We start from the raw sequence: 23,758 nt of genomic DNA on the forward strand, positions 1-23,758 counted from the left end.
CTTGGTACAGACTGAGAGGCCATCCCTGGGAGATGCCTGGATGCCCCTCAGCTCAGCCTGAACTGCTGTGCAGCCTCAGCAACCTGTCACTTCTCTGAGCCTCAGTTTTCCTATTGATAAAGTAGAAAGGGTAACTCAGGAAGATGGGGGACAGCGCATACAGGGTGAGGCAGTTAGGCAGAGTTGGGAATTGCAAAGCCTGATACAGACCGTGGTGCAACCGTGACACACACTGTGTCTGCGTCTTTGGATGGAGTCCTCACCTCTCTGAAGCTTATTTACCTGTTACATAGCATAAATTCCAGCCTACTTTCCAGGCCCACTGTAAAACAGATGTCACAGTGCATTGAGGGCTTGTGACAGTTTGGATCGGGAGTGTTCCTGTCCCTGAAAGCGTACAAGCTGAGGCTTAGTCCCCAGTGTGGCAGTGCTCACACCTGACGACCTGGCCATCATGTCATCTGTGGATGAGCTCATAGCTGAATCAATGGTGGGGGGGGTGGGAACTGGAGGAATGGGCTGTCAGGGAGAAGGAAGCCACTGAGGGTCTGTCCTTGAAGGGGATATCTGTCCTCATCTCCTCCCCCTCTTCCTGCTTCTCCCTCCCCTTTGGTCTTGCTTCTTCCTATTCTCGCCTCCTTCCTCCTTTTTCTTATCACTATGAGGTGATCAGCTTGCTCTGCCATGGATCTCCATCATGCTATCCTGCTCACCACAGCTCAGAAATGATGGGACCAAGTAGCCATGGACTAAAACTTCTGAAATCCTGAGCCAAAGCAAACCTCTTTCCTCTAAGTTGTCAAGGCAACAGTAAACTGATTGACCTGGGTGTGGTTATTGTACTCAAGCTCTAAACCTAGGACCCTCAGAACCCACCCTTGTTTGGAAGCGGCTGTTAGAGAAATCATTACTATGGCATTGGGACACAGGACGTTGGGCCAGACACAAAATGACGGTGCACTGTAGGAAGAAGGGGCTGGTGAAATGGCTCAGCACGTGAAGGCACTGGTATCATCCCCTCCCCCGAACCACATGGTGGAAGAAAAGGGCAGTAGTGACTCCCACAGTTGTCCTCTGGCCATCACATGCACGTTATAGATGGGATGGATGGAAGATAGATAGATAGATAGATAGATAGATAGATAGATAGATAGATAGATAGATAGATAGATAGTAGATAGATAGTAGACAGACAGACAGCAGACAGACAGACAGACAGACAGACAGACAGACAGACAGATATAGAAGGGCTCCTGTCACCATCTGAGGTTAATGCAATGTCCAGCCTTCATCACGGAAGTTTCTTTCTGCAGCCAGTAGAGGTTATTGCGAAAACCCAAAGCTGGCCAAAGTGCCAAGAATAAACAGTGGTGGAGAACTCCAATAGGACAGCTGTGTCCCTCCCTCAAGACTGGGGGGACACCAGGAAAAGGCGTCATAAGGTCAGAGTTTGGGAGATGTGCAGTGACTTGTGTGTCTCGGGTGTGACAGAGACTCTAACTCAGACTCCCTGCCGTGTGGTTATCACAGCATCCCTGCCCCGTGTACACGGTTCACCACGGATGGGAAGTGCTCTTGGGTCCTGTCTTAGTGGGAGTTTCCATTGCTCCAGCAAAACACCATGACCTAAAAGCAGCTTAGAGAGGAACAGGTGCATCTGCCTTATAATTCCAGATCATAGTCCGTGGTCTATGTCAGAACAGGAACTCAAGCAGAGCAGGGATCCGGAGGCAGGAACTGATGCAGAGGCTCATCAGCTCACGGCCTTGCTTTCCCTGGCTTGCTCGGTCTACGCTCTTATAGAACTCAGGACCACCAGCCCAGGATGTCTCCACCCACCATGGGCTGGGCTCCCTCACTAATAACTAATTAAGAAAATGCCCTACAGCTGGATCTCATGGAGGCATTTGCTCAACTGAGGTTCCTTCCTCTCTGATGACTCTAGCTTTTGCCAAGCTGACACGCAAAACCACCCAGTACACCAGACCCCACCCCTTCCTGAGGGACTATGGACAGTTCATGGTTGCTGGGGAAGAAGTGTGACCACTGGGAAGTTCCCCTAGTCCAGTAACTAACTTCTACCCACACCTGTGCAAGCGTCCCTGCTTCAAGTCCATGGGAGTCACCCAGAAAGAAGGCACAGGAAGTAGGATAGACATGTTTGGAGAAAAAGGGTCCAGGGGGGAAGCAGTGGGAGGAGAGGGAACGGGGCACGAGAATGACTAAGTTTGTTATATACATGTATGAAGCTGTCAATTAAAAATTAAAGATGATGGGCAAACAGACACAGGAAGCCAGTGTGCAGAGATGAAGACAGGCGTGAGGGGAGAGGTACGGCTACCAGGCGTCTGGTTCTACTTGCACAGTCAGGGCAAGCCTGGCACGGCCCTTTCCTCATGCCCTCAGAGGGACCAGCCCCACTGTCAGGGCTCAGTGGTCATAGACTGTAAACCTCTCGCTTGGTTTGTGGTGTTTTGCTGTCAGCCGTAGCAGACAGGCACAGTTTGGGCCTTAACATGGAGCCTGGGACAGAGTGAGGGAGAAGAGGGCAGTCTTCTTACCACACTGTCAAGGACCAGCTTCAACAAAACTCTTCTGTTCCAGGGCAGGAGCGTGAGGATTAGAATTATTAATCAAAAGGAACAGAGATAGAAGAGAAACAAGAGAGAGAAACACAGAAGAGCACTGGGAGGGACATTCTGTGAATACTGAGTCCGCCTTGTTTATTTTCCACACGCTTACGTACTTCACTCCTAAAGGGGAGGGGGAGGCAACAGACTTCATTAACATGATATACGGAATAGACTTGAACTCTCCAACTTTGCTACAGGAGGAACAGATCCATCTCTACACTCAAATACTAATTCACCACACCCTAGGTCCAAATTCCTCGTTCGTCGTCACATCTGTGCTCAACAACTTTGAGAGAGCAAAACAAGCTCAGACTCTGACCTCCAGTGGAGGTGGAACAGGCTCACACCTGTGGGTCCCCATACCATCCTTTGCTGGGTTGATGAGACAGTAGTTTTGGGTTCTGCTGGGCATGGGATGGGGTGGCACAGCTTCCCAGGTGGAAGCCGTAGGCACACCACCTTCGTGCTTTTTCCACGATTGCTTGTTTCTCTTTCCATTGATTTACACTGTTTTTAACCAAACAGTTGTTTATTTGGAAGTTAATATGAAACCAATATGCCTTTCCCTAAAGAGGCCAATCATTGTATGTATTCAAAGGCAGCAGGGTGCACTGGCTCCAGCAAACTTTGAGGACTGTGGATCTGAGCCTGAGGCGGGGTTGGGGGGCAGTGTTAAAGGTTTGTAGTCAGGACTCTCCTCCAGATTAACTGAGGAGATTCAGAGCGGATCCTTTCCTTGCTTTGTGAACAGAGGTTCATTCACACTGGCATCAGCCCTGACAAGGTGATGTCCTCCTGAAATGTTTGACTGTGTAGGGGCTGTATTTGAATGCTTGCCTAGCTCCAGCACATTGGACAGGCAGATTTACCCCTCTGAACCTTGGCCGCCATGTTTATACGATAGGGTTGTCTTGGCACCTGCCTTGAAGACACCCACAGGGTGGCTCTTCCTTGACATATTTGTGAGGTGTCATTCCATGACTGCAGTGTCAAGGGGTGGATGCAGAAGGAGGGCTAAACTCTTGGTCAGGCAGAGTAGCAGCGGTCTGTCGGCCAAGGCCCCTCCCAGGACAGCCTCAGGCAAAGCCATGCCCAGGAGTGTTTACTGCCCTTGGGATCCTGCCAAGGTTAAAGCAAGACTGGTGTGGTGTTGGTGACACTCACACACCTTGTAATTTGCTTGCAGACAGGGCTATTAAACAATAGGTAACTCACAAACCTGATGGCCAGGTAGGTAATGGCCAAGCATAGTTTGCTGTGATAGTTCTCTTGAGGAAGCCATGAGGTGACCCAGTGCCCTGTGGATCTGATGTCACCTCTTGGGTATGTGACCATCCTAAATCTTTGTCCAGAATCAGTCCTCAGATCCCACTCTCTTCCATGCCCTGGGTGCTACTCACGGCCCAGACCCAGTGAGTTCAGAATCCTGGGAGGCCGTCTGTAGCTCCCCTCACTCAGGCAGGCTCTGTATGCTGAAAGAGCCCTGGGGGTGGCTTTCTGAAAAGAGAATCATTGATTTTGATGCGTGGACAACAAGATCTACTGGGATCTTGCTTCAGCTGTGACTTGACCCAAGCTCAAATAAGCCCATCAGATCTCAGTGTCTCACATTGTACCCCACTTTCCTTAGGCTCACAGAGCCTAGGCTTGCCTTTCCCAGGCCCAAATCCACAAGAAGTTGGGAACCCCTCTCCAGCCCAAGTCTCTAATGGCTGTGGTGGACAGGGGAGATGGGCCAGGCTGATTGGCTCAGGCCAGGCCAGGCCAGTTTCCTTGACCTGAGTGTCAGGTGAATCTGCTTAAGCTCAGCTTGCTAAAAACTCTGGGAGCATAGAGGGGCAAAAGGAGGGGATGTTGTGGGGGGGCTTCAAGCTGAGGTTCTGGCAAAAACCCAGCAACACACACATTCATATACACCATACTCATACACACATACAGACATACTCATACCACACACATGTGCATATACACACAGAGAGACACAGAAGTACATACACACACACACGTGCATGCATATACGCACGCACACTCACTCAGATAGAAAGACATACCACATGCACACACACACACCTCTCTCATCCCCAGTGCCATGTTGCCCGAAAATAACAAGGCAGAAGTCAGTGTGATGAATGGGGCAGTCAGTGTTTTGCACTAATTTCACCTGGAAGCTGTAGCTATTTCGGGTTCTGGCAGAGCCCTGGTTTAGCTTCGCTGGTTACAGCACCAGGCTCCTGAGGTAAAGGGATGAGGGATGAGCAGAGAGATGTGGAGACATGGTCTTGGAGACAGCAGCAGCCTTGGCTGAGACCTCTCTCCATGCTGCTGAGCTGGAACCCAATGACATGAATGTCCCCTTCATAGTCACCACCTCTGCATGGGCTCCCGCTCGCTCTTCGTGGCCTGCTCCACATCTGTGCGCCTCTCAGGTCTCAGCCTGACTTCCCACCCCCAGGATGGCGGGGAACTCCCTCTGTGAGGTTCAGCATCCCCAGACTCTGGAGCCATCTAGATTCTCCATGTGCTCTTTGAGCGACTCTGGGCAGTCACCCCCTCTCTGAGCCTCTCTTTCCTTGTCTGCCCAATGGGATAACAGGACTAGAATCCATCTTGGGTGGTCTGTGTTAGCTAACCATGTAATTGATTGACAAGGGGCTATGCTCAGCAAAGAAAGAAATCCAGGCAATGTAACAAATGGCAAAGCCAGGCATCGCTGTGAGGGAAAGATGGGCCGCTGGTGCAGTGGTGAACGGCAGTAATCCTGGCAGGATGAGGCAAGAGGATTGCTGGATTACAGAGCAAAACCCCCATATCAAAAGAAATAACAACAACAAAGACTCAGAGATAGAGTTTGGCCTCTCCATCAGCCCAGTGCCAGCCTGTGCCCTATGTAGCTCAATACAACTAGTTGAACAAGGGGACAGCTCCACACTGGATGGTGTCCTCAGAGCCACTGAGCACGGACCCCAGCAGAAAGGTGAAGTTTAATAGACAGTGTGAACTGGGGAGAAGCAGCTCTCTGAGCTGTGTGTGACTCCAGTGTCACTCAGATGACTGTGCAAACCCGCTCCCTCTTCTCTCCAGTTCTCCCATCCCCAAGCCTTGGGGTGCAGGTAGATCCCTCACACACAAACATCTGCAGTGAACCCCCATTGCCAGCATCCCGTGGCTGACCTGAGGGGCTTTATAATGAGAAGGACCAGGACCAGGTGAGGGAGCTCAACCAGGGTGAGTTGCCAGGGAGCTCCATGGAGCCGCTTGCAATTGCTATCGGGATCGCTAGAGCACGGCAAACAAGATGCTTCAGTGGGGGCACATTTCAGACCTAAGAGAGGTTGCTTGAGTTGGAAATTTCTCCAAAGGGAGGCCAAGAAGCTAAGGACACAGCATCCCTGTGCCAGGAAGGGAAAACTAAACTCCATAGAGCTGGTGGGGCAGCGTGTTTCCTTGTCCCCAGGGCATTCTCTGTGCTGTGTACTGTTTTCTCCATCCAAAGAAAGCATGCTGGGTAGGGGTGCATGGGCGTCTGCATGACTTCCACACAGAACCACCTTTCTACCTGGCCTTCGCTCCATGTGTGTTAGTGACTGTCAGACACAGTGTTTTGCATAGTGCTGGCAAGCAGTTAAGATTGGGTCACACAGGAGGCAGAAGATGGTGGTGCTGATGATGACAAGGACAACAGACAGGATGAGGAGTGATGTAATGTCAGTGATCATGTTGACAGTGACGACAGCAACAGTAATGATGTTACCATGATAATAACAGTGGCGGTTGACAATGACTGTGGTAGATAGACAATGATGGTGATGGTGTTGACAGTGACAGCGATGGCAGTAGTGATGATGTTGACACTGATGCTGTTGACAATGACAATGATGATGTAGATAATGATGCTGACAGTGGTGTTGATAGCGACAGTTCACAATGATGATGATGACATAGACGTTAATGGGATTGTGTTGACAGAGGTGATGATGTCAATGATGATGTGACAGTGACGTTGATGAAATGATGGTAATGACAATGGTGATGATGGTGGCGATGCTGACAGTGGTGGCAATGATGACAGATGATGGTGATGTCAATAGTAACAGTGTGGTAGCTATGATGATGTCAATGATGATGGTATGATTTGACGGTGGTGGCAATAACAATGGTCTTCGCAGTGATGAGGAGAAACGTCTTCTGCCCCGAACTGTTCTACGTGATTTGATTTCTGCTGACCATGTCATCTCTACAAGAACTTGTGAACAAGGTCTGTGCTCACTGAATCCATCGTTGCTGCTGGCAAGATATTCAACAAGCAGTTTTGCTTCCTAGAACCTCAGTGTACCTGTCTGTGAAATGGAGACAAAGCAGCAGCTCTGGGCTGCATGTTTCATCCGTGTCTGACTGTGCAGGCGTTCAGGAGACACACTGACCTTTAGAGACCCTGCTTTGATATTCCTGCTGATAGTCCTGCATGATCTCACACATAGGAGGCCAGCCCCGAGCTGAGCATGGCTGAGCTGGGGCCTCCCCAACATAGCATCTCTATGGGACTGTTCTGACCCACAGGGCACTCTGACCCAAAGCTGGGTTCACACAAATCCAGCTTCACACAAACCCAGAAGGCGCCCAAACAAACTGGATTTAGTCAGCCCAGCGAAGCCTCAGCAGAGCAACTGGAACCACCACAGGGAGGCCAGGTAAAGCCGGGTCAGAGGGGGTGTTAGTGAGATGTCACCCAGGGGCTGTGCTAGTCTGAGCAGCAGGCACATGTGGAAGCCAATGATTAATATCCACGCGCTTCTGGACTTGGAGATGGAAGAATATAGATATTCTCCCAGGGCTGCCACTCCACGAAACAGCATCCATCTCTCACAAAGCAGAGAGAGATGAACACTGGCGTACAGTTGGCTTTCTTCTGTTTCTGTGACCCAGGACCCCACAGGGTGGTTCCACCGTGGCACGGGTCTTCCCATCTCATTGAACGCAACCTAGAGTGGTGCCCAGTTGGTCTCTTCCGAGGGCACCAGATCCTGTCTATTAAAAACCGCGATAAGCCGCAGCCTCTCTCTCACATGTGGAGCCAGGCGTACAGTGGTGGTTGTCCTGCGGTGGAGGGGGAGCTGAAGCTGAGCTGAGCTCACAGGAGCCTCAAGGTGAGAGTCATGCGTGATTCATAATGGGAGACCCTTCTGGGGAAGACACTTGATTTTATCTACTGAACCTGGGTCCTCCTGACTAGGCGGGGAGAGGCTCCTTGAAGGCAGAGGGCAAGGGCTTGCTGAACATCCTGCATGCAAAGTATAGGACATCCCAGACCCTCCCTGTCAAAGCCCTGTGAGGGCTGAGAATACCCGTGTGTGTACACACACCACATAAGCGCCTCTAGTTCTTGAGCCCTCTGAGCAGAAGCCCAGGATCCCTGAACTCCCAGCAAGGGCTTACCTGGGCTGCCCCTCTGCAGCAGCCTCCCCCACCGGCTGCTTCCAGCTGGATAAGCAAAATGCCCCAGGCTTCACAGGATCCTGGCTGCTGAAGCAAACGGTAGAAACAAAACTCTGTGCAAATGTGTTTTCGTGTAAACACGGCAGGGGGTGGCGGCTGCCTGCCGAGAAACAGCTCAGCAACTGGGCCTGCTTGCAGCAAAACAACCCTGAGCATTGCAGCTCCAGGAGAAGAGGAGGCAAGAGCTGGGGTCACGTGGGAATCCTGGTGCTCCCGGGAGCACTCCAGTCCTCCAGGTGAACCTCTCAGAGGCCCAGATAAGTGAGAAAGCAGATGTTAACCCTGTTTCCTTGGGGAGGCAGCTGGCTTGTTATTGCATTAAGGTTTTTTTTTTTCCATCAAGTATAATTTGCCTGCGGTAACATCCCACCCCCAGTTTAGTCTGCAGTTCTGCGAGCTTTGACAAATCCATGCAACTCAGCATCCTGCTCCAGAATCAAGAAACACACGAATTCAGTGTCCCTCTGATTGTGCCACTCTGGGCCCTGGCAAGCACCTTTTCCAGAATGCCACAGAAATTGGTTCCTAAAACCCTCAGACTCCAGCTTCTTTCCTTCTGGGTCACGTCAGCCTGTATGACTCACCAGGCTTGGCTGGTCTGTGTAGCCACAGTTTCTTCATGGACTGAGTAGTGCTCCCCTGAGGCATGGACTCACCACCTTGGGTCCACTTACCTGAGGTGGGAGGGTCTGTGGGGGCAGGGTAAGAACTGCTCTCAGCCTCTGAAATGGGGTTTTGCTGTAAGCATCACTTCTCTCAGGTTAACAAGCAAGGAGGGAGATAGTTGATATCACAGTAAGTAGACTTGTCTAACATGTAAGGCAGAGCCTTCCTGTCCTCCAAGGGGATCTGTTCCCTTCTTCGTCTCTGCCATGGTGACTGGGAGTCCTACCCACTCCACTGAGTTTGCTCTCTGTTTCAGCCGCTCTAATGTTTTCTGTCTTGGCTTTAGTTAAAATGCTGGCTGCTGCATCTGCCATCCTAGTGTCGCTCAGCAGAACCTGGTGAGAACAGTGGGCAAGGACACGTGCCCTGGAGCACCCAGCTCCTTCTCAGCCCTGGTTCTCCAGGGTCTCACACCATGAACACATGCTTCATGTCTCCTGTCGAAGGGTTCCCAGAGGGATGCGCTGCTGGATGCACAGTGTGGGATATGCAGCGGGCATGCTTTCAGTGGCATCCCAGAGGCTTGCTGTGACTTGAGAATGCCCACTTTTCACCCTTCCTGAAGATTCTGAGGGAACATCATTAAGTTGGTTCAAAAGGCTACATTAGCCAGGTAGCACACCTGTGACCCCAACACTTACAAGGTTGAGGCGGCAGCAGGATCAGAGTTCAAAGCCAGCCTGGGGTATATAGTGAGAACCTGTCTAAAAAAAAAAAAAGGTAAGCTCCCTACACACACACACACCACCACCACCACCACCACTGACAGAGATGGGGCAGGCTTACCTCTGAGGTGCCATTCCTATGGAAACAGGAGATTGGGTGCTAATAGAGAGAGGATCTCTCTCTCTCTCTCTCTCTCTCTCTCTCACACACACACACACACACACACACACACACACACACACACACACACAGGCCCAGGCAGAAGTCTTGACTCTGCACTGACGAGCTACATGACCTTTGGGAGCCTCAGTTTCTCACCCCTGTGACAGGGACACTACCTGCCTTACAGATTCATCTCAAATTTTGGAAGTTGTCTGCTTTGAGACTCTGAAAGCTGAAGTGAGGTGAGACTAAACCAACACCCCAAATCTGAAACTACAAAGCCACGAGCTTCCTGGCACCAGGGGTCACCCTCTTGAGCTCTGGGATGGCTCAGTTCAGTGCTGAGAGGACACGCCTGCTCACGCTGCTACTGACCCAGAGGGGGGGGGAGGATGAGGGGTCTCTGAGCAGACAGTCAACTCTCCCCAGATGTGAGGCAGCTGCTCTGTCCAAGGGATGATGTATGATGAACCCTCCCTGCTGGTAACCTCCAGTACCTGCTGTGAGTTGATTGAATGAAGAGCAAGCTATAGTTTGGCTGTTAGAGAGAGACAGTAGGTAAGAGCTAGACTATATACAGTAGGGGTTTTTTTTTTATTGTTTGGTTGTTTTTTCGGTTTTTGTGTTTGCTTGGTTGATTGGTTGGTTGATTTTGCTAAGAAAGAACCAGAAGGGCAGAGAGGGCAAGCTACCTAGCCAAGGCCACACAGCTATAGCGGGACCTTGAAGGTGGGACAGGAAGAAAAGAGGTAGAGGCTGCAGCCTGAGGCTTTGCGTGTCCTGCGCGACTCTCCACCCGCCCTCAGCACCATTTGTGGAAGTCTTGGTGTTTCACAGGAGACAGCCTGAGAGGACAATACCCACCCCTTCTCTCAATAAACATTACAAGAAGCCACAAGAGGGCACTGGCCCAGGAGTGGCTTTTCTGCCCTGAGCCAGGGTGAGTGCAGGTTGTGGGTCTGAGAACACTACCTTAGCAGATGGAAAACACCTCAGGGAGGCCGGCATCAGGGAGTCAGCTCCCGCAGTGGCCTTCACCCATCGACCTTGCCCTCCACCGGCCCAGCCCTGCAGAGCAGACTCCCTGCCCAGTGCTCCTGGCAGGAACATTTAATGCCACCCCAAAGACAGAGAGGCACTTCCTGTCCCCAGGTGCCTCTGCACACCCCGTTCTCCCTGTTCCCTCACCCCCTGGGCTGTAACCACACAGATATCTCCCCTTCACCGGGTGGATTTATTCTTGGGGGTGTGTGGGTGGTGAGCGTTTATGAGGGGGGATGTTTGTCTAAATTTAAATTTAAAATGTGTTCAGTGGCAGCTTATTAATGCGGGGCTGGAAATGGATGGCTTTTTTTTACGTCAAATAAACTGAGAGACAAGCAGGAGTCTCCTCCAGCTCTCACCTCTACTACAGCCCTATGCTGTCTATACCCACAGGCTAACGGGCTATGGAGTGGCCATGGGCTATCAAACTTGGAAAATGGAGGCTCAGAGAGACAAGGACTCTCCCCGTTGTCTTGCCTTTCTGCGTAGCTGTCTGGACTACCTCCTGCAATTTAGACATGGTATCCAAGTACCTAGCAGCTCAAGGAGCCTGGCCCCTGCTAAGCATCTGCACCTGTTAGGTCAGCTAACCCTCTCAAGAGCTAGCCTGGTGGGGTGAGACCTGTATTCCCATCCCGTGTCACACGCATGAGCAGCTGCAGCGCTAATACCTTAAACAGCCTCCGTGTTCTTTGTGCTGTCCGAGTCGAGATTCAAACCCAATTCTAACTGGCAACAAATCTCACGCAGTAGCTGACAAGGGCACTTGATATCCAACCCGAAGACTTGATTTTGATCTCCAGAGCCCACCTGATGGAAGGAGAGAACCAACCCTCTCAAGGTGCCCTGCTACCTCCACCTCCGAGTGTGTGCTGTGACACATACATCCTTAATAAATAAAATCAAATCATTTTTAAGAGCCCTCACATAACTCTCCTGTATTTTTCAAAGCACAGCTTGGTGTGGAAAAGAAAAACAGCCATAAATTTCCTCCTAACCCAGCCCAGCTGGTGAGGTCCTTTCTGTCCAGCTGCATCTCAGCCCTCAGAGAGGCTTCTGCCCCCTGTGGCTGCCTGTGGTGTTCTGTAATTGCTAAGCAATTTGGAGATGACTGGAAATATATAATTCATGGGTGTGTGTTTCTCCCCAGTCCCTGGAAGGCACTGAGGTATGACTGTCTCCCGGGGAGCTTCTACCTCCTCACAGAAGGAACCAGAATATGAATGTCCCATTCAGAGAGTCCATTGCCAGTTGGTGCCAGTTGGTAGACCCTGACCACCTCAGTACAAGGTCCTACAAATGGGGACCCTAGCATCGAACCCTAAGATAGACTCAGTGATGGAAGGCTGGATAAAACCTGAGGTGGAATCCAATCTAAGAGCTGTGAGCACTGAGTGGCAAATGCTCCAGGCTTGTTCCCCAGGGCCGGTCAGAAACTGTGCCTACAGATGCACCCTGTGGAACAACGCTGTTGGGTGCAGGCCGGGGTGTGTGGGTAACCATGCCATGATGCTGGGAATAGCTCAGGTCGGTACCAGTGGCCTCAGAGGAGCCCAAATCTGGCCTGGGGGCTCCAGGCTCCAGCCATGCGTTCACTTTCGATCCCAAGAGCCATGAAATCTAGTTAGAAGCTCCCAGCACTTACCAGGTTTCTGGGGCAAATGTCAGCTGTTGCTGATCCTCATCTGCAAAGTGGGGTTCAGGACCCCTGTCTGGCCTGGGAATGAGGTGGGACAATACAGGATAGAATCTGTGCTGGAGTGGGGTAAGGACAGGCATGGAGTGTGTCATGAGGGGCTCAGACACTGTCTCCTATGATGACGTTCAGGTGACTGATAGAGGAGCCTGTGGTTGTCATGGGGGAGAGAAGTGGAGGAGACACCTTTCCACTAGGTATCCCAGAGCCCTCCTTCCAGCCACTGAAGGCCATGGTGAAGATGCCAAGGGCCAGGGACCTCTGCTCCTTCCAGGAATTCCTCATTCCCGGCGTGAGCTCTGAACACACAAAGGAGAAAGGCTTCCTGAGTCTGAGGGATTCTGCTCACGGTGCTCTTCCCTCAGACTGGAGGCCCCAGGTCAGCAGTGGGCAGAAGGTTCTGAAGTAGCACAAACCTGAGTCTAAGAGTCACCTTGCTGTTCATTGGCTCTGCCTCCATCACGTGGGTTGGCTTTCTCTTCTATCATGGAGTCCCCATAACTGTCCATGATGGGAAGATTAAGGTCCAGACTGCAGTGGATCTGCTGGGAGGCAGGGGTAGAGTTTGCTATGCTTCCTTTCTGGGAGTGTAAGGCTTAAGGCCAACAAGAGGCCGGGCCTTAGAAGAGGCACGAGTGACACAGAGCCCCACCCCCAGCCTTAGTTTCCCTATCTGACCTGGGGATCAGGTAGCCCTCCCTCTAGTGCAGATGGGTTGTAAGATTGCCTCTGAGTCTGAGGAAAGAGGACCTGGCCTTGAGGAGCTCCTGGGGGATCAGAGACGCCTCCCCCAGTACACACTCCCTGGCAGGGACACAGGACTGGGCTAGAGATGATCTTGGGTGGAAAATTCCTCTCCGGGGAAGGGTTTCTAATGGAAGTAGCCACTGCTCCAAAATTAGAGTCTAACCGGGTGTGGCAGCAAGTGGCAGTTTGCTGGTGCTGTGGCTAGAAGGAGCTGACCACGAGCTATGTGGACACAGGGTGGCAGTTTCTGGAGCTAGCTTGGGACTGGCCTGGTGTGTGACTTTGGGTCACTTTCTCTGAGCCCTCCAATCATCTGCCTGTCCTAGCTGGATCCTAAGAGTGCCCTGTTCTCTGAGACGGCAATGCCAAGAGCTAGCATCGCTGAACACCTGTCCTGGCCCAGCCTGTGTCTGACATCTCATAGGACAGAGGTCCTTTCGCTTTGATTCCCTAAGCCTCAGTTTCCCCTTCTGGGTGGTCCATGTTCCGTACTCCAGGAAAGATGCTGACGAGAGGGTGGTGTGAGCTCTCGAAGCAGAGTGATGTCATGTCCCTCAATGGCCCTTAAACCCCTCTTCAGAGCGTCCCTGCCAGCTGTCTTGGCTGACACGGCCAGTAGAGGTGTTCTTCAAAAGGCCACACTGAATGCCGGGCTTTGTGGCCACAGGTCTCAGCCCTGCCAAGAAGGGAGTCTGCATCCTGTCTCCTAGCAGGGCAGTGAAGACTTGACCAGTGCTATCCCAGGAGGAACCTTAGGCCTCCCTCCTCCACTCTGTGGGGTCTACCCTAGGAAGCAGGCAGAGTCGTCCACAGGTTAGGGGACAGACTGAGGTACAGCCCCTGCAAGATGGACCCATTCCTGTTCTAGTATCCATTCAGACATGCTGCATGGTGTCCACCTGCTGGGAACCTTCTCTGGAGGTCTCAGCTTCCAGACCTTCCCAGAGGGTCCTTCCCCGTGGTGCTTGTGCTTAGAGCAGGCAGGAGAAGCACGCCTGCATCTCACCAGACTCCAGATGATGGGGCCACCTCCGATCAGGCAGAGCTGGCTCCACCTTCCCTCCTGGGCGCCTCAGGTCCCCTCCTTCCCCTTTCTCCCCGCTCCGCCACCCCCCATGGGTCTGGCCCCTGGATAAACATTCTGCCTCGGAACAGAACCATCCATTATCCCCCTGACAATTAGCAGCCTATTAAGGATGGCTATGCAAATGAGCACTAATTGACCCGCGACACAGCAGTGCCTGCAAGAGAGCGATGACTCCAGATGGCTTAATGATAGGGGCCCAGGGCCCCTGCTTTACAGTCTCTCTCGGGGAAGGGAATGATCTGGGCTGCTGATGGCAGCGAGGACCACAGCTGGGGATCTCAGCCAGGTCATCAGAACCACTGCAGGACACGGCTTCCAACCTTGTTCTCTCCACCCCCCTCTCTCTTTAGCTTCTCTTACTTTGCCCAGCACAGAGTTGGCAAGTGACCATCCTTTCCTGGACACAAACACATGAACCATTACAAACACTTTAATTGCAGCTGAAATAATGCTGTGTCTTATAGGACACCAGGTGATGTGTCGGTGCATGTGTGAGCTGTGTGATGTGTCGGTGCGTGTGTGAGCTGTGTGATGTTTTGGTGCATGTGTGAGCTGTGTGATGTGTTGGTGCGTGTGTGAGCTCTGTGATGTGTTGGTGCATGTGTGAGCTCTGTGATGTGTCGGTGCATGTGTGATGTGATGTGTCGGTGCATGTGTGAGCTGTGATGTGTCGGTGCGTGTGTGAGCTGTGTGATGAGGTGATCGGAGGGACCAGCCCGTCTATTGCCTGAGACACATGTCATTTCCTCGTGTTAGAACACTCCAGTCTGCTCTCCTAGCTGTTGGAAACGTGTGCTTAGCTTGGAGTACAGATTTGTTGTATTTGTCGAGGTAGCAGTTAGTCAGAAGGCAAAGTATCTCCTGCCCACGCTGTCAGCGCCAATGGGACTCAGATCTCCTGTACTCCCTGCCCACACTCTCAACACCAATTGGGTTCAGATCCCCTGCACCCCTTGCCCACGCTGTCAGTGCCAATGGGGTTCAGGCCTGTGGCCATTTGCATATTCTTCCTTCATAGGGTCAGAGGCTACTCTGTGTCACAGGCTTCACGGCTATGCTGATTCACGTGGTCTATGGTTCTGGCCATAACATGACATACAGGTACCATTGCAGTATCAGTGGGGTTGAGTCATCACCCCAAAAGTCCTGCACTCCATCAGGACACACACACACACACCAAGCTGCAGGCAAACACCCTTCCTATTGCTGTCTCTCCCAGACTGTCTCATGGTTGGAATTTCACAGTGTGCCTTCTTCTCAGATTGGCTTCTTCACTGGGTAGCATGAGGCATCTACACCTCGTCATTGCCGGACAGCATGTTCGTCTGGCGGTCCATGGGATTTCAACTCCTGTGGGTGAGTCCTGAGGAGACCAGAGCATTAGGTAGTTAACAGGCTAGGAGGTCATTGGGAATAGACCCCTCCCCCATGAACTTTGAGCCGTAGAGGGGAGGAGTAATTATCCCCTAATGATGTCATATACTTTTCTGTCCCCGCAGGCCTCGTGGTAGGGATCTTGCAGATGCAGGCCTTCTGTGATGGGGCACCTAACTCAGAAAAGCTGACCTTTCTGTTTCCTTTTTCTATCGATACTAGCCCAAAAGCCTGGGCCTCATTCCCAGACACGGTGGGCTTTCCCACGCTTTCTCTGAAGCTGTCTCCATCCCTCTTCTGCCATGTCATGCCTGTACTCATAGGGCCTCTGACCCTATGAAGGAAACATATGCAATTGACCACAGGCCTGAACCCCATTGGCACTGACAGCGTGGGTAGAGGGTACTGGACCTGTGGCTTTCTTGGACCCTAGCTTACAAGGACAGAAGGACAGGGCTCTCTCCCTTTCTCCTTCCCATCTCCCTCCTCCAGGCAGCTTCCCAGCTCCCCTGCCTGCTGCTCTTCTCTCAGACACCACACTTGTCCTCGGGCTTCCTTTGGAGCCTGTTTTAAAATTATTTTATTAATAAGACTAAGAATCCAAAAGAGACCCGGCTTCCCTAGTAGTGGATGGCCCTTAAACAGGACCTCCCAGGTTTCCTCAGTAACGGTGGCTGGATCAGATGGAAGAGAATGTTAGCTTTAGGCTGCTGCCTCAGTTTCCCTGGTTCCTAAAGCAGCTGTGAAACAGAATCTGGAGAAGGGAAGTGTATTTATTTGGAGTTTTGGATAAACAATGAAGAGAACCAGGATTCCCAGTTTCTCCATACCTCTGTCTCAGTGCTACACAGTGTTATGGGAAAGATGGGACAAAGCTGGGCATGATGGGACAAGCCTGTAACCCAGTACCCAGGAAGCAGAAGTGAGAGGGTCAGGGGTCCACAGCTATCCTCGAGTGCATAGGGAGTTCGGGGCTAGCTTGGCCTACATGAGACCTTTTCTCAAAATAAAAAAAAAAAAAAAAACCAGGGCAAGCCAGATGGCTCAGCACTTTCTGTCCAGCCCAGGCTCAGCCCTGGAACCCACAGTGGAAGGTGAGAACTGAGAACGCTGATATCTGACCTCCACAGGCACTATGCACATGTGCACATATGTACGTGCGTGTGCACACACAGTATAATAACAGGTTAAATTCTAAAAGCGAAATGAGAAGAGGCCAGGGGGCGTGCACAGGATGGGTCTGTGAGACAAAGTCCAGACTGGATGGAGACGCTCCCTGGGAGGCACGCTCCTCCGCTCCTCTCCTCCGTGAGCCTTTCATCTCCCGGTGGTCTGTGCTGTCTGGAGGCTGGACATGAAGACAGAGATGGCCCAGAGGAGCCAGTCGGCTTTCACCAGTCAGGTTTCTTTCTCAACAGCCGTTTCTTGGACAAACTTGGTCATAGGTTTAGTTGGTCCCTGTTGTCTAACCAACCCCACAACTCCTCTGACCCCCAGTCAAGCTCTGGGGTAGGGAAGGGAGGTCCAGGCCCTTCCCAGCCTACAGAGCGTCTTTGCTGAGCCCCTCAGGAGTGTAGAAACTCTCCGCTCCTAGAGGAAGGAGCTACAGGGTAGGCAGCCCCTTGGTTTCCCTTTCTGCAGGGCATCCTACCCCAGCCAGCACCCATCGCTTCCTTGGCCACTCAACCCCTTTGTTGCTTCTATTGTTAAAAAATAATCTACATTTAGTTACTCAAAGGCTTCCTGTCCCTGAAAGATGAGGATGCTGAGACCCCAGAGGTCTCCTGCAATGAAGAGAAGGGTGGGGGTCAAGGGTAGCATGAGAGCCTGCCCTAAGTGGGTGCCAGCCCCAGTCCCATGCACCGTTTCTCTGTGATTGACTCACCAGGGAGGTTTAGACACTGTAAGTGCCAAGGGCGACAGAGTCCATGGTGCGAATTGAGAAGGAGGAGAGGGCTTGTGTAAGCCAATGCAGGGCCGTGGACGCACACCGTGGGCTTGGGCGCCTCAAAGGCTGTGAGGAGAGAATGTGTGAGGCCCCTGTAAGTCATTCCAGCCCTGCACCTAGAACAGTGCGTGTTCAGCAAATGACGGCATTCTAATTCTTCTGTCTGCCTTGGAGTGCGGTTTCTGTCTGTGCGAGGGAGGAAGAGGGAATGAGAGACAAAGTCTTAGAGAGAGCCGCTGAGTGGGGGAGGGCTGGCAGCTCCAGGAGGCAGAAGTGTTTAGGTTCCTCTGAGGACAGGATACTGTGACTCAGGCTTCTCTACCCAGACTCACCCAGTGACAAATAATACAATATACTGCCCCTCAGAGACCCAAATTTATACACACATGCGCGCGCGCACACACATACACACACATGCACACACACAGAGCTATTACCTGAGCACATCAGTCCTTGGTTTGATGCCAGTCTCTACTTTCCTCACCCCTCCGCCACGGTTTCCTGGGGGCCTACTGGACACCAGGGGCCAGGCTAAGGCATAGTGTGTGGGGCTGACTCCCGGGTGCTCTCCCTCCTAATCCTGGCAGGAGGGTGTGAGCTTGAAGTTCACATTTTCCTGTTCCTGCTGAAGGTGGGTGTCATAGCCCTTGCTCTCTGTCCCTCTTCCTTCTGTCCCCTGCCCCACCGTGCCTTTCTCTTTGTCTCCTGCCCGCTGTAATGAGTTCAGTGTTGCCAAACGCCCACTTGGCAACCACTTCAGGGAAAGATTGTGGCAGTGTAAAAAGCACAGAGGAAACAACCTAGGGGCTGCAGAAACATCCTCAGCGAGGGAATGGCTGCAGGGACCAGCAGCCTGTCCCTCACTGAGGTGGGAAATAGCTTCCCAGGCACTCACAGGAGCCTGGAGGAGGCAGTGGCGCAGCCTTGAGTGTTCGAACAGTTTCTTTAATCCTCTAACAGCGAAAGCAGGGAGCAGAGAGTTGAGTAACCCAAGGCTGTGGGAACAGCTGTCTCTGTCCAGTCAACTAGAATCCAGGTGGGCCGTGTCCAGGGCCCACACGTGGATCTAAAAGGCTGTGATCTACACAGCTGAATGAGGGGATTTCTGGAAGCACTGAGTGACTCCTAACTTCCTCTCGTGGCACGTGAGTATGAAGTGCATAGGCTCCAACAGGCAGTGTCTTCACACTGGCTTCAAGGTGAGCTTCCTAAAGTGTGGAGTGAGCTCAGGACGCAGCAGGGTCGGAAGAGTGCCTGCCTAGCATGCAGGCAGCCCTGAGTTAAGCCAGGTGTGTGATGCATACCTCCAATCCCAGCACTTGAGAGGCAAAGGCAGGAAGATCAAGAGGTCCTGAAGTCCTAGGGCCCTCACAGCCCACCTTCCGTTTACCAACTGTGTGGTCTCAGACAAGTTAATTACCCTCTCTGATACTCAGTTCTCAGGTCTGTAAGACAACACAGAGCTTCATGGAATTGTTGGGAGAATTAAATCAGAGTGTGTGTGCATATGCGTGTGTGTAAGTGTACTGTGTGTGAGTGTGCATGTGGTAATTGTATTGTGTGTGAGTGCATGTGTGTGAGTGTGTGTATGCATGTAAGTGTACTGTGTGTGAGTGTACATGTGTGTAAGTGTGCATGTGTGTGAGTGTGCATGTGTGTAATTGTACTGTGTAAGTGTACATGTGTGTAATTGTACTGTGTAAGTGTGCATGTGTGTGAGTGTGCATGTGTGTAATTGTACTGTGTATATGTGTGTGCTACTGTGTGTGAGTGTGTGTAATTGTACTGTGTGAGTATGCATGTATGTGAGTGTACTGTGTGAGTGTGCATGTGTGTAAGTGTACTTGTGAGTGTGCGTGTGCATGTGTGTAATTGTATTGTGTGTGAGTGCATGTCTGTGAGTGTATGTATGCATGTAAGTGTACTATGTGAGTGTGCATGTGTGCAATTGTACTGTGAGTATGCTTGTATGTGAGTATACTGTGTGAGTGTGCATTGTGTAAGTGTACTGTGTGAGTGTGCGTGTGTGTAAGTGTATTGTGTGAGTGTGCATGTGTGTAAGTGTACTGTGTGAGTGTGCATGTGTGTGAGTGTACTGTGGAGTGGCACATATAAGGGCTTTGTAAACACTGTTAATACCACGTTGTTGTTATGTATCATGAGATACATACCTTGGGCTATCATTGTCTAGTTAACATAGCAACTGTGGAATTGCTTGCTTTCTCTCTTGGTTGACTAAAAATTCTCTGAAAACAGAGAGTAAATTATTTTTTCTTGTGTTCCTAGCACAGACAGTTAGGATGAACATATTTTAAATTACATTTATTTGCGTAGGATCTTGCCGAAGCATGCATGTGGGGGTCAGTGGACAACTTCTAGAAATCAGTTCTCTCTTTCCATGATGCGGAGTCCTGGAGACTGAACTTCAGGTTTGGTGGCAACTGCCTTTCCCGCCTGAGCCATCTCCCTGGCCCTGTTTTCTGTGAATGCAAGGACAGGAAGTGCCTGGCTGAGTGGGAAGGATGGGTGCAGAGATGAAGGGTGGGTGGGCTGAGGGAAGATGACAGACTGACAGATGAGTGCAGACATGGATGGATGGGTGGATAAATTAACGGGTGGGTAGATGATTGAGGGTGATGGATGGACAGACGGATGAATGTTTGATGCCACAAGTGCATGGATTTTTGTGTTTTGTGTGCCTAGGAGGTGGTCAGTTCAGTAAGCACTGAGTTTCTGAATGAGTGGGGCGGCAGAGCTTCCATGCTGCTGTGTGGCTCAAGGGCCTATCCCAGAGTCACGCTTCTGCTGGTGACCAATGGTTGGATACCCCTTGCGCTGGCTGAGAGCGTCCTGTCGCCCCCTGCTGGTGGTAATATGAAACAGCATTGCCCAATAGTTAGCTACATCCTGTTTTTCCATCTGATGTACAGTCCAAATACTCCAGGGCCACCTGTGACAACAGAGATGCTAGTTAGAAAGTCAGAACTTTTCATCGGTTCCCAGGGGAATTCAAATTTTTAACCTCCTCCTCCTCGAAGTTGCTGCAGTAGCTGGAAAGAGGTGGGCTCTTGCTTTGTGGCTACCTCTAAATTGCCAGGTAGTGTCTAGAGTACGTGAGAAGAGACCTAATCCAAAAGGCCAAGAGCTGTGGTTTGGTCAAGCAAGATGGCACTACCTGTAATCCCAGCACTTGGGAAGTAGAAGCAGGAAGAATGGGGAGTTCAGGGCTAACCACACGAAACCCTGTCTAAAACAAACAAGCAAAAAAGTTGTGGTTTCAAATTTCAGTGCTACCCCACTCATCCCTGAAGCTGTCACCTGTAAGACAGAAGAGAACAGATGAGCCTGTCTACAGAGGAGGCTCCGCACTGAGCTGGCCACCTGGAGGCCCTCAGCAAATACCAATCACAGGGACGTGTTGCTTCCTAAGCCTGCTTCCTTCTCTTCCCATTTCTGCCTCAGGCAGATGATGGCCTGTGGATTTGGTTCCTGCATCAGAGCGCACACCCTCAGGAGGTGTGTTTACCTCACATCTCCCCTGTAGCTGGGACACAGTTGGTCTCCCCAAATCTTCCCGGGGAAGGGCAGTGATATAAATGAATTTGGGCTCAGAAAGTCTCTGAGGTTTTCTTTAGACTCAAAGGAACCCACAAATCCATGTTTGTTTGACAAATATATTCGAAGCTTGTTTAGAAAGGGAGGAGCCAGCAGCTGGGGCTGCCCTGTTGGCAGATTCTACAAACAGATTCAACAAACCATGGGTAGAGAACAAGTGGGGAATATTCCTAGGCCTGGGGAGACTGCTCCATTGGTAAAGAATTGGCCACATAAATGTAGGGACCTGAGTTCAGATCCTCAGCATGGTCACTGGTCAAGTGGCGTTGCCAAACCAGCTTTCCGTATTGACAAAACCCTGTCTCAAAACACAGTGGGTGGGGGAGTGGCTGGAGAAACTGGCCAGTATCAACCTCTCCACACACAATGCTACACAATCAACACACACACGCTCACACACACACACTCACGCACACACACAGTGTCCATACTGAATGTATAGAAAAGCTCTCCTTTGCCATTATTTTAAGAACTCTGAAACAACTCTAGAGCACTGAAGTTCTTAGGTGTGCTAGGGCATGTGACATGATTTGAAACATATAGGAGGGTGTGGGCAGAGCCTATAAAACCCTACCTTTGTATCCAAGATACTTGAGCCTCCTGGGACCAAGGTCCTCCTGGGACAAATAATGTATAAGAACTTGTGGTTGTCTGAGGTCAAGATTTCCCCCAAGCTTCAATTGCCATTAAAACTAAAGCATTCCAATTCCCCTGTGTCAGAAAACGAAGGCAGGGAGGGCTCTGGAACCCCGGAGCCCATGCAACCCCTCACAGAGTGCTTCTTTCCGCCGTTGGCTTCCAGCCCTCTCTGGGGCTCTTCATACTCTTTGGATGTTGCTCAGAACCTCTTTGCATTCTGGGTTTTGGTGTGGGACCCTCATGCCCGTGTCACTGCTGTTTTGCAGGTGGTAGCCCAGAACCCTGAAGCTTGACCAGATGGAGGCCTTCCAGCACGAGTGCCCAGAAGGTGGCACACAGCTTGGTCGCCCATCGAAGCTGGAGGAGAAGCCACTGTCAACGCCCATAGTGAACTAATCAGGCTCAACAGCCCAGAGGGGCTGAGAAGGGGCCAGAGTGACCTGCAGTACTGGACTCCTCTCCCTTCCTCCTCACCAGAGTTCTTTAGCCATACTCTGGGGTGAGGAACAAGATGTGGGGAAAGGAGACCGCGTCATGTAGGTCCCCTTTCTTGACCCCAAGCAGTTCACCTTGAGCTTGGGACTCAGAACCTCTGCCCTCCTCTCCTCTGGCCTTAGCCCAGCCTGCTTTCTGGTTACAGCGCGCCTCCAACGCAGGAGAGAGCTCAGAGTACCACGCCCTTGGAGTTGCAAACTATCGTGTCCTGGGAAGCCACGCCCTCCTCGCCCCTTCCCAGCCATCAGCCCAACCAGCCCTGAGCCAGTCCGGAATGATCCGGCTATGGCCAAGCTCTGGTTCAAGTTCCAGCGTTGTTTCCGGTATTTCCGCAGGAAACCCGTGCGCTTCTTTACCCTACTGGCTCTCTACCTGACCGCTGGGAGCCTCGTCTTCCTGCACGCGGGCTTCGTGGGCCAGCCTGCTGTGCCCCAGGATCAGGCCAGCCCTGCAGCGGGGAGCCCGGCAGAAGGAGCCGAGCTACCCTTCCTGGGTGACTTGCACCTGGGCCGAGGCTTCCGGGACACGGGAGAGGCCTCCAGCATCGCACGCAGGTACGGACCCTCATTCAAAGGCAAGGAGACCGGCGAGAAAGCCAAGCTGAGCGACTACGGAGGAGCCTGGAGCCGAGCCCTCAAGGGGAGGGCTGTCCGGGAGAAGGAGAAGGAAAAAGAAGAGGAGAAAGGTAAGAGCCCGGGGGGACTGATGAAAGAGAAAAAGTACAGGATACAGATCACAATAGCAGAAATAGCAAAACCGGCTACTGCTTAAGGTGCTCCAGGTACAGTAGGCAGGAAATCCGCTCTGTCGTCCGTAATGAGCTCCTCGTCCGTAATGAGCTCCTCGTCCGCAAGTTCCATTCGAACCCCTGCTTGCCTCAGTTTGGAACCCCTGTTCCCTTTATCCCTGCTTGTTAAACACATAAACTCCAGCATCTGTGTTTCCAGAGCACTGAGTGTGCTGGGATCTGTGGTGAGCACTCGTGCAGAAGCATCTCCGGGGTACTAACCAGCTACTCTGCCTGTCTTAAAGACAGTGAGACAACTGGGCAGGGTGGCGAATATCTTCATCCCTGCGCTGGGGAGGCTGAGATGGGAGGAGGAGGAGGCCAGCCTGGGCTATGTACTGAGACTCTTTCTCAAAGGGGGAAAAAAAGGACACCAGGAGCCCAAGATTGAAGGCAGCTACTTAGCAAAGCAAAGCAATGGCCATGCCAAAGAGTTCTCCATCTGCTGAGCTCTGTCAGGGCAGTGGAGCTCCGGGCACTAACACTGCCCCGGGGAAATTCCATTACCTTGTATTTTCTCTGCCTTTTACAGCCAAAAGGATTCTGATCACCGGTACATTTCACAGGATTGAACAGGGTACAGATGAACTTGTGCCGGTTGAGCAGATGTGGAAGTCTGGGAGTATAGCTCAGTTAATAGAACACTTTTGTAGCATGAGACCTCCAGGGCACATCTATAATCCCAGAACTAGGGAGGCTGAAGGAG

The 23,758-nt window shown here is 51.6% G+C and overlaps 1 protein-coding gene across 5 annotated transcripts in view; it reads left to right on the forward strand.

The window, feature by feature from the left end:
- Positions 1-23,758, forward strand: part of Wscd2 (WSC domain containing 2) — a 92,810-nt gene that overhangs the window by 22,500 nt on the left and 46,552 nt on the right. For 3 of the 5 annotated variants that reach the window (XM_005344242.2, XM_026783865.1, XM_026783866.1), the window contains exon 2: positions 22,037-22,950. In XM_005344242.2, the coding sequence (XP_005344299.1) occupies positions 22,551-22,950 (400 nt within the window). In that variant the 5' untranslated portion in view covers positions 22,037-22,550. Of the gene's footprint in view, positions 1-7,496; positions 7,778-17,545; positions 17,611-22,036; positions 22,951-23,758 lie in introns of those variants that run through there. The other 2 variants (XM_026783869.1, XM_026783864.1) reach the window with 2 other exon arrangements.

This window comes from Microtus ochrogaster, chromosome 2 (assembly GCF_000317375.1).
Source record: "Microtus ochrogaster isolate Prairie Vole_2 chromosome 2, MicOch1.0, whole genome shotgun sequence".
Lineage (NCBI taxonomy): Eukaryota > Metazoa > Chordata > Mammalia > Rodentia > Cricetidae > Microtus > Microtus ochrogaster.